Below are 11,602 nucleotides of genomic sequence, written 5' to 3'. Positions count from 1 at the left end.
AGTTTTCGTTTATATTGATGTTACTTTAACAAAAATTGTGTATAAATTAGAATGTGAAAGCTATATTTCCATGTATATATAGCTAAATCAAGCTAGCTCATTTTTGTCACTTTTTACCAAGGATAGATAGCTAAATAATTGTCGACAACAATTTTAACTATTCTTGAAAACAGTGATAAAAATTATAAAAATGAGTGAGTGATAAAAATTATAAAAATATTAAAGGAAAACCATATGATGAAGAATCTTACACCAATCAAACATCAGACAGACCAAGTTTTATTTTCAACATAGTAAATATACGTAAAAATGTTTTGCGTTTTATCTAGTGTATTTATACTTAAAGTGAATTCTTTTGACTCGCTTACTGGAATCGCGAGATACTGACAAAATTCCTAATAACCTGGACAAGTATACGTTTTTTATTGGATAGAACTTTAAGAAATGAAGTCGACTTTTATTTGAAAGAACAAAACTTACTAATAGTCACTATTCACGGCTGTTTCGGCCAGGAAACTCCGGATTTGTTGAGCACAGAAAAGTCATAACGGCGGGCGCAAATCAAAACAAATAATTTGGTCTAATTTATCCTCTTTCAGTAAATTGATTTACTGGATTGAAAACGAAGCTCTCAAAGGAGAATATGCTAACAAAAGAACATTTTACAACAGTTAGTTTCTATGGTAGGCATAGCATGTCAGAGCTCTGATTGCTGAAAACTGGCATACGTGTTTTCATCAGTTTGAACTGTACCCTTATTAAATTATTGCTTTCAGAGACGTAGGGTTTTTAAGGGTGTAAAAAGGGCTCGATTGAAAGAAGAAAGAATGTTCTATCGAACGAATCACTTGCTATGTGCCTGGTATTTTTCGGTTGCACAGGAGTGGGTTAAATTTAACACAATTCTCGACGTTCAGATTTGCTGATAATCGAGAGAAAGATCAACTTGCTGTTTAATAAAACTATTAGTAAGCATAATATTTCATTCTTCTCTTTTTTTGTGGCTTTGGTTTAAATATGGCTGGTTTACAGTGTAGTGTCATCAAGTGGTTCATGACATATCTTAACCGTTCCACAGGATCCTTGATGTTGCTGTATTGATTTTCATTGATTTAAACTGAAAATAAATACTCTCCCCTCCTTATGTACCATAAAAGCTACAATCAACTTTCCATTTTTTTAACAACCCAATCACGACGTATCGGACCGAGGTTTATATCTAGCGAATTACTTCGCAGGTCTTCCAAAAAAATTATCAATCCAATGCGTTGAGTCAATAATAAAATGATTTCCACGTTAATATTCATCTTTAGCTCCACATATAGATTTAAGTCTGTTAAAAGTTTTACTTACGCAAATAAACAATTCCCTCTTCTGTCAAGTAATCTGAAGAATTGAACACTCTCTGACTACTACCAAACCCTGAAAACAATTCCGCAAATTTTTCACAGCCGGATCGGACATTCTCATTAAATTCAACATTTGTGACAGTTTTTCCAGTCAACGAAAAGATGTTTTGACAAAGTCTATTAATATGTTTATCCTGTAGCATGTTAGATGAAGTTAAGTGTGTGCACAAAAAATAACTAGATTTTCAATGTTTTAGGTATTTTTTTAAAGAAACAGAATAAATCTTTTTCAGGAATCTATGACAGTGGTTGCCAATATAACTTTTAACATGTTATGTCTGCCTTTGAGCACCACGTTCGTTTATTGTTGAGTCAAATGAAGCAGCAACGATACCTACTGACGAAGCACTATTTTAAATTCCTTAGAATTAGAAGCTTAATAAGACAACGCTAAGTTTAGAGACAAGTGGTTAACCAGACACTTTTGCTGCGTCCTTTCGCTTCTATATGTGACAAAGGATAACAAAGGAAAAGAACTATCAATGGTTTAGTGTTCTTTCTAGAAGATCTGACATAGAGTAAATGTTTGATAATTTTCTGGTTAATTTTTCAAATAAACAGACAAAAGAATCGATTCATTGATTTTATACATATATTCCTTGATGTTGTAGGCTTCACGTATGCGAAACCACCTTGACATGGTATTTTCTTTTAATACATCATTCTGTTACACATATGTAATACGACAAACTTTGTCGTGACAAATTAATAGATTTGCAACGCAAACAAACATGAAAAACACAGTGTAAAATGACTATTTCGAATATTCATTGTGATTTGGGAAACCTTCTCAATAGGGTGATTTAAATTACAGTGTTCAGAAAGTATACATATAATTTTATTTCGCAGTTTAGATTATATAGACACTATTCTTATCATGGGTTGTAGATCCTTCGTGTAGTCGTGATAGATATGTACACTCTGAGTGATAAACTAATTTAATCAAAACTTCTTGATTGTAATCAGGAATTTTAACCTTTCTTAAGAATAACAAAAATTTAGCTACATTTCTATTCATATATGTCTCCAAATTTTATATCAAAATGAAGTACAGCTTAGGCATGTTCGCTCAGGCTATGTCAACGTCATAATACACCGCTATGGTATGTCCAAGTTTTTTATTATTCATTTGAAACCTCCATGCAAAATATTTAGGTCACATACGTCACAGAGTATTCAGGTAATATTTAGAACTAGTCGATAAATCCGGTGGAAAATCCACTTAGGCAGGATTAAATTTTAATGACGTCACCTTAAAACCAGTCCATTCATTAACCCGTCTATTCTGAAACGTATTTAGGTACCCAGGTTTGAAAAACTAACCCATTTGGTCCCAAGTTGTCCCTAGTTACCCACGCGGTATAAATTGACTGCCGTTAGCACCTCGTCTCCACTTTATTTGGCCCCAAAGTTATAACTGCAATACCATGGCTTCACCAATGCATTAACGTCGCGCCTTAACGTCAGAATAATTAACAAGTAAGACATTTTTTTGATTACATCAAAGGAATCTTCTACCATCGCTTCATTTCATTGCAAGGAATCTTTTTAGAACATTTTGACGCATTATTAGCTCGCTTGAGAAAAGCGGATTTTCCGACAATTTTGTTAGCATTCCAACAAAATATGTAAATGTTTTACTTGGCTACAAGAATCTGCTGCTATTGCTACTATCGTTTTCCTTATCGTAAAAACTACAACTGTGCCTTCTGGAAATATTGTAGAAAGGCGGGAGGTAAAAAGTCACAGTCGTATAATGTTTTAAAACACTGGGATCAATGGGGTTGGCAGATGTGAGGTCAATTTACAACTTAATTAAATTACAGCTATCCATTACCTTAGAGTTTACACACTTCTGCAAACGCTATTTTTTTGGACTTTGTCAAATTACTAGTTCATATTTAAAATTTATTCTGTACAAACACAGCACTGGGGTCCAGCAAAACTTTTTTGAAACATTGTACAAGTTTGAAGCTTGGTTATGATACATTATCTTCTTAAAAAGTTTCTTCTTATTCTCTTATTATCTCCTTAGAATGTCGGCTTAAATATTATTCTCTAAAATAATAGTCGCCGTCTGTCTGTTTGTCTGTCTGTTACGGAAACACGAAATGACATCTATAGAGGACGGGCGACCCCGTGGATTTTTTCACGGGTTGACGACTGGTTTATATTATTCTGATTTAAAAGAGCGGGTAACACTACACGTTTTCTATAAGCCGATACAGAACACAACTTGACTTTTAGAAAGAAGACATATTTTCCTTTCTTTATACTTTCCATTTAATCTATTGATGATTTTATAATAATAAAAGTATTAATTGTAACTTATCCGGCATTAATGAAGATACAAAAAACCCCTTGTTCTGCAATGGTAATCCAAAACCGATAAAGTGTGTTGACAAGGTTCTAATGACGCAGTTTCGACTCTTAAAGCGTGACGACAAAGATAAATGGTTGAGATAGAAAAGATAAAGAATATCCTGATTCCAACATTAGTACGACAAAGTTGTTCCTAAATTCTCAGTAGAAGAGATGGTGCTTCAATTGTTTACATTTGCTTGTGCGTTGGTGTTATTGATGAAAGGTATGTATATAACTACCACCAGTTATTATTTCAGTTCAAATCTTATACATTATGAAAAATACTGAATTTCCGGGACATGTTCGTATTACGTTAACTCCTCTTAAGCGACTATTGCAGGTTCGTAAAGTGTTTATTATGTAGAAATTCTACAACTAAAATAAATTCCCATGACTTTAACTTGTGAAAAGAAACTCATAACCAGTTATGAGTTTCTTTTCACAAGTTAAAGTTAGAATATTTTTTGCGCAGTTTACCCTTATTAGACTAACAAAGGCTGCAAAGTCTTGTTAGTTCATTCAGATGAAACTAAAAAGTATTTGCATGACCTTATGCTACACATTAGAACCTAAAAACACTAAAGTTACTACATAACTAGGTTTGAATAGAGCGCCAAAAGGATACGTATATTTGCACTTTGATGCAAACACTTTGATCAATTAGTGTGATAAGGGGTTTTTTATCGATTCTAAAGTTAACTGAAATGTACTTATTGAGCTCTCACCCATCGTCGTCCAAGGCTAAATTGGATTTAGATCACTGTGCCATTAAGAAAATTTAATAACCTAATTTCTATCACCAGTAAGACTGATTCTGAGACACATCTAAATGTGAAAATCAGCAATATCGGCAACAGTGGCACAGAGCCAGACATTGTTATAAAATAAATTTAAAAAATTTATTCTGTTATTAGGATATGACTGCGGAAAATGCGCAACGTACTGGCAAACAGTAAAAACAGATAAAGATAGTTGTGTCGACAAAAATAAATCATGCGCAACTTGGTCTATACAAGGTGAATGCATAAAAAGCAAAGATTTTATGATGTCGAATTGTTGCACCGCATGCAGCCGTAAGTTATTTATATTTTTAGTGTTGTCTTTGCTTACGTCACGTTATCATTAACACGACCCTGCTACCAACAAATAGTCAAAACACATCACAAACAGAAGGGTTAAAAGAGCAACCCTGAAAATTTATTCTGAAATAGTTATATGAACAATTAAAGGGACTACGAACCGGTCAAAATGCTGCGTAATAAAAATCCAGCACTTTGATCGCTGGTTCAATATTTTTTTTCGAAAAGTATATTACAAAGAAATATGTCAGCGAGACTCAAAACATGACAAAGGCTGGAGAAGATAAACTTTCTAGATATATCTATATGTTCGAGTCTGTAAATTACATACATGTCGGAAAAATAGCTAGTTTGTTTTTCACCGCCATCAGCTCGACTTTCGTCACTAACTCGAAAAGCAACAGCCGTTCGGCAGCCCCTTTAAGAATGTTTGAAGTGCTCCTCAAATATACCTTGGAGGTCCCCCAAGATTATACTAACAAACTAATTGTGTAATGCTTTATACATCTAGCGTGCAGGGACGAAAGAGATTTTTGTGACGAATTGACAAGAATTCCTGGACAGTGCGACTTAGATTTCTTTAAATTAAATTGTCCAACAAGTTGTGGAATATGTACCATGACCACAGAAAGAAAAGTGCAGAAATGCGAAGCTTCCGTGAAAAGTAATAATTATTTAGTTCTATGATAAGTGAATATGTGAATAAGTGAAAAATTTTAAAAATTCTCTTAAACATCTGATGAACAAATAGTTTATTTTTACTTCTTAGAATGTGAACCAAAAGCCTCACTACGTAACTCATACATTTCCGCCTCTTCGCAACTTCAGTAAGTAGCAAATGGAATTTTGAGTTAGTAGAGATTGTTGCGTTATTATATTTCAATTTATTGCTATCAGGTTTGAAAACAATATAAGTAAATCCGATAGTTTTATTCTTTTCAGAAATTTTGAGGTCAACTTAGCTCGCATCGGTGGCGGGCATGGCTGGTGCGCTAGAGTTGACGATACAAAACCGTTCGTGCACTTAGACTTAAGATCTATAAAAGAAATATCCGGGTTAAACATTCAAGGTATAATAAGATATTTTGAATATCTATTTATTATTAATTATTTGATGTATTATTTTTGTCAAAATGTATAATCTGCTTTATTTTTTAATTTTTGTGTAGCTAATACTTCATATTATGATTTGTAGAAACATTCATTTAGGAGCTCATGCAGAACCTGCAAGTTTTGTGAAAACTTTTTTTTTGTCGTTCTCTGAAACAACAGAAACGTGGTATTTCTATCCCGAAAACACCAACCCACCAAAGGCGAAGGTACGGATAATTCGTAAATTTGTTTTCGATTTGTAAAAAGTGTATTGGAGTTGACTGTAATAAAAACTGAAATGTAACTTCAACTTATAAAGCTAGAAATTCTGTTTTCTAAATGTAAAGTCAAAAGACATCGACAATGAGTCAAATGATTCAGCAAAGAGAATTTAAATTTAAAAAAAAAAACAGAAGATAAAAATCCTTCTGGAGACCTTCTTCAAAACCGTAGCGCGTACTTCTCACCGCTTCAAAATTAGTGGCCTAAACACCTTTTAAACTTCAAGAAATGTGAACTCAAGTATCAAGAAATACTTTTTTTTAAATGTAAAGTCAAAACACATCAACAATGTCTCAAATGATTCAACAAAAGAAAAGTTAAATAATTAAATAAAAAAACAGAAGATAAAAATTCTTCTGGAGACAGGCAAGTATTAAAATATTATCGATGATACTCGAGCTCTGAGAAAAAGGTGGTTTCATAGCTTCATAAAGTTGTTTTGCTCACTCTAAATCGCTCTAACTAAAACTGTAGAAATTGAGCAGCCACTTTAAGGTCTAAAATTTTGAGAAAAAGCAATAATAATTCTTATGACACTCTACCTTGAGTATCTTTATTTAAGAATAAATTGGTGGTAATCTACTTATAGTGTGTACATCCATACGTTAAAATCTTTAAATTTAAAATTTTTTAAACCGACTTAAAATTAAATCTGTTAATCCCACTTAAACACGTAATGTGAACTGAGCCTTGATACATCCAGAATGTTTCTTTGAAAACTAGGCAAACATGATTTTCAAAACCGTGGGTTACGACTTCAAGGACTTAAAGTTTAAGATTTCCGGAATGTGAATTAGTCTGATGCTATCTGGTGATTTAGAACTAGGTTAAGAAAGTTTCAGTAAACAATGCTATAACTGTCGATCAAGCGACAATATATATGAATAAAACAGTGTCTTGCTTCTTCTTCTGACGAAGTTGCGAATTCTTATCAAAACAAAACAAATATAATCAAATTCCTTCACATACACACTTAGTAATGTCACAAACAATGTCGTATGCGCAGACGTTGCGCAAAAAGGAAATTGTCGTTCTCGACATTGTGTTATTCCGGATTCATAAGTGTTCTAATGCACTGTTCTTAAAGTGAGAGTAAGAAAGAAGTAGTAGGCAGTGCTACACGTTGGGGAAATAAGAGTTATACCCTTAACTTTAAGTAACTATCAGTATAAATAGCTGAAAATTGTACTCCTTAAAATTTTTATTTAGCTGTTTCATGGTAATTCTGACCGTAAAACAATCGTAAAATACGACTTGGTCCCCTTCAAGGCACGTTACATTCGAGTATACCCACAAACATGGCAAAATTATGCTTGTGTGCGAATGGAAATATACAGCTGCTGATAAGAAAGATTATTCATTTGTAATAATTTTTATTTACTTTGTGTAGAAACAACTTAACAAATAATGCTAATTATTTTTGAAACGGATGCTATTGTCGAGAAAAAATCCTTCAGAGTTACCATTTGGAATTCCCTTGTATTCGAACTCTAAAACAGCAAAAAATATGATAAATTTTTATTAATTTAATACTTTTTTTCTTTTCACAAATATAATCAAAACCTAATATCCCTGATGAGAATACCGTACATATATTCTGAGCTACAAAATGAAAGTATATAATTTTTGAATGCAGATAAATTTTCTATAGAAGAATGCTACTTTTGTCACAAAATGGATGATAAAATGGAAGGCCGCAAAACAGTATCAATAATCTTTTTCGATTTGCACACTCGATTCCAAAAAGGTGCAGGCATATAAAGGTTATCGCATCAACATCACACCATTCTAATCTACTCCAATTAGTTTTGCTTTTGAAGATGTAGTTCCGGTTTATATCTAAAAGTTACATTTTGTACTTTTGCGCTGTATCTTTTTACCTTCACATCGAGATAACATTTTTAAATATTGTTTTTATAAATGTTTTATAAATATGTCCAAAACATTAAAAATTTTAGTTTGATCTCCATATTAATAAATGCTTGTATCTTTTAAGTCTAAAATGTTGAGGTGTATTAAACATTATTTTTATCTTAGATATCGAAATTTAAACTTTGTAACCAAATTAGATTTTATTGAAAAGAATTGAGAAGAAACTGGTTGTTGTTTCATACCTTCCGTATTCTTATATTTTTGTTGTTAAATAATTTTATATATTTTTTTAAAACTTACTGAAGGACACGACGTCGACACGCCAGATTAAATCACGGGTAATTATGCGTTAAAAGCCAGGTTGAGCGCTTAAGTACATGTACACCATGCCGCCTTTGAAGATAGAGCTCTGTAGTAAAGGCATACAGTATGTGCAAACCCAGAAAAGCACACACAATTTTATATCAATTTGGGTTAATGTATTTTCCATAAAATAACTTTTCTGTGGCTTTAGCTAAAGTAAAAAGACAGGTCATAACCAGTTCCTACATTGTCATGGCAGGAACAGTCGGCCCAATTTCTTTTATTCAGCAGAGCAAGTGCCTGTTAAAGTTCCAAAATAAATCGGGACAACAGGATCAGTGCTTAGTACAGGTAAATCATGTTACACAATTGTATGTGGAGTGCTTACATCAGTCCGCCCTATAAAATGTTTATCCCAGCGTCCCTTTAAATAAACAGGAAACAAACAGTCGTCTTAAAATTATGCTTAGTTCACATCATCTGTGCCTCCAAATATGAACCGAACAAGTATGATAAGGATATGTCACTCTGAAAAATATTGGATGTAAGTTAAAATTCCTAAATACAAGTGCTGGCAAAAAGAACAGGCGCCAAAAAAGCAGATTGGATCATAAGTTTCTGATTAGACACAACATAGGCAAGAATTGATTACTTTTTAAATACTTCAATATAAACAACAATATCGTTTGCATTTTTGTTCTTAGAAGAAAAATATTAAATGCAAAATTTTAAGTTAGACTTGGAAACTTTTTTTAATCAGACATGTTGATCCCAATTGCAAAATCTAACAAGCTATGTGATAGCCAAAGAAAGGTTTGACCAAAACGAATAAAAAGGATATATAATTGTCGCAAAAAAATTAATTAAACTCTGCGTATTTTTGTACACTTCGATGAACTTTGTTTACTTGTAAGATTGCAATTTAAAAAATTTGTTCACCAGTTGCTGCATACATTCTTGCGCTTTCAGAGCGACTTGTAGTAATATTTGAGCTATGACGTCATCATTACGCCATTTCTAAAAATAAACCATTAAAAATTGATTCTTTTTTTCTTTCACCAATGTACTATTCACTGTGAAAATTTTAAGTTTTTCTCATGCCCTAATCTAGAGTTAATAATTTTAAAAAATAGAAAATGTGAAAAAATTCCCATACATGACCCCCGTCTTTGCGCCGTGTATTGTTGCGAAATTTTTCGAAAGAGACAACAATAAAGGGATATACTATCTATTGTAAAAATAACAATAACTATAGAATGGCTTGGAATTAGGAGTTGCGCAACCCCTCGTTAAAACCGTATAGAAATGTGGTAAACGTTGCATACGGCTAAAAAGTCGAACGGCACATAGAACAATTTGACCCGAACAACCCATGTTTCAAAGCTGCAAATGATCTAGAGAGCCACATATTACCTACATATGTTTTTGTGATTTCAAGACTAAAGAAAATTAGGCAGAAATAAGAATAAAAAAGTCTTTTCCGATACTAATGATGTGTTTTTTAATTTAACGGAATGAAATAAAAATGGCCGCCCACAGAAGCCAAAAAATTGCAATTGTTACAGCTAGTTTTAAATGAATCGATAGCAATCACAAAATAACTTGATAATAAATTCATATCCTTGGAAGATATTACCTTCAGTTCTTCCCTGCTTCTTCGAACTCATCTCTTTAATAATAGCCGAACTTTGTCTGTGTGTCCGCGAAGGACGCGTCCTATTACTGAAGCACGAATTTTTTAAAATAAAAAAATGCGATATATTTTTACCGACTTTGTTTCGTCCGCGTGTAGTATACCGATCACGGCGCCTGATTCTTTAAAAAACAATCCAAGATTTTCTCGGCCGGAAGAAGGCCATTTCGATTTTTGAAATTGGTTGTGTGTGAGTTTGTAGACCTTTCTGGCCTTTTTGTCTTCTTAAAGCTTCATATTTTTGTAGTATTTGTTTTCTCTTTGATTTCAATATTGAGATAAATATATTGTCACGTCTTTCGGCCACGTCTTAAACGCACCAGTTTTATGATTTTAAGCTAGAAACAAAGATTTTAAAGGCCACCTAGCTAGCTAACTAGCTAGAGCCTTGTTATTACTATTCTGTACGGTATAAGAGTGTTTTATCCTACCCAACAATTACTTTTATGTGGAAGCTGTGGCTATTCAGCTGGCGCCTTAGCTATACCTTTGGCTAAAAAGTAAAAGTATAAAAATGCAGATTGGCTAGCAACAACAATGTTCTTAAGCAAAAATTCTTATGCTAAATGCAGTTACCTAGGTAGAGCTAGCTACATCTTTTATAATTTTCCTGAAACCTTTTTCTGCAAATAAAATGGTTGAGTGATTGCTTCAACTGGACGGGTAAGTACAGGCTGTCCCTGTGTTTTTGTTTAAGCCAAAGTTGTAATGAAATTTTCTTCGAACAGGGTATTACGCTGTTACGCCTGTTCAAGTTTGTTTAACTGTACTAAGCGGTTAGGCTGTTTTTTGGAAAGACTGTTACGCCTATGTGCATGTGGAAATTGATTTTTAAACTTCCTCGAAAATCACGCCTGTACAAATGTGCAATTCTGTTTACCTGAACTAACTTTCTTCCCTGTGTTAATATTGGTTTTTAAGTTTTTCTTAATACGGTATTATCCCTCTAAGCCTGTGCAACACCGTTTAACTGTACACTCAGTCCATTGTAACGATAATTTTTTTTACTTTAACAAAACTTATTTCGCAAAATAAAATAATATTCACAAATTGCTTTTGCAATGATATAGTAACAACGGTTTGTAAACTCTGTGTTTACTTCAGTTACCGTTGTGGGAAAGTTATTTTTTGAGAAATATGTTACAGCCGAAACACTATAATGGTGTATGTTATTTACTTGATTCGCAACATACGGTATGCCCGTACTAATGCTCTACACTTGATTGTGTGACACAGTTTACGACTCTTATTAGGCGCTTCACAGAGTGCTTAACGCGGTTCACACCTTTACTGGTGGCTGCTTAACCCGGCGTTTCTCGCGGCTAGTCTATATAATATTACGTTTGTGTGAGTGACTATGTGAGTTCACGGTACTAAAATCACAGGTCACTTTCTTATTGCTCATGCATTCTCTCCCCAGGGCAGGGTGTTATGCTAAACTTGCTAAAATAAAAAAGAACCTAAAAACGAGGGGTTATTTGTTGTTTATTTTAAAGCCGTGCGGCGCC

The 11,602-nt window shown here is 33.3% G+C and overlaps 1 protein-coding gene across 1 annotated transcript; it reads left to right on the top strand.

Moving 5' to 3' along the window:
* Nucleotides 1–603: 603 nt before the first annotated feature.
* On the top strand, nucleotides 604–8,297 carry LOC130635913 (neuropilin-2-like). Its single transcript, XM_057445438.1, has 7 exons — nucleotides 604–3,996; nucleotides 4,688–4,846; nucleotides 5,364–5,516; nucleotides 5,622–5,679; nucleotides 5,795–5,922; nucleotides 6,062–6,171; nucleotides 7,436–8,297. Exons 1-7 carry the CDS (start codon nucleotides 3,945–3,947, stop codon nucleotides 7,568–7,570), a joined length of 795 nt encoding a protein of 264 aa, XP_057301421.1. The 5' UTR covers nucleotides 604–3,944; the 3' UTR covers nucleotides 7,571–8,297.
* The last annotated feature ends 3,305 nt before the right edge of the window (nucleotides 8,298–11,602 follow it).

Source organism: Hydractinia symbiolongicarpus, chromosome 3, assembly GCF_029227915.1.
Source record: "Hydractinia symbiolongicarpus strain clone_291-10 chromosome 3, HSymV2.1, whole genome shotgun sequence".
NCBI lineage: Eukaryota > Metazoa > Cnidaria > Hydrozoa > Anthoathecata > Hydractiniidae > Hydractinia > Hydractinia symbiolongicarpus.
Note: the sequence above shows the minus strand (reverse complement) of the source record. Positions and strands in the feature narration are given on the sequence as shown.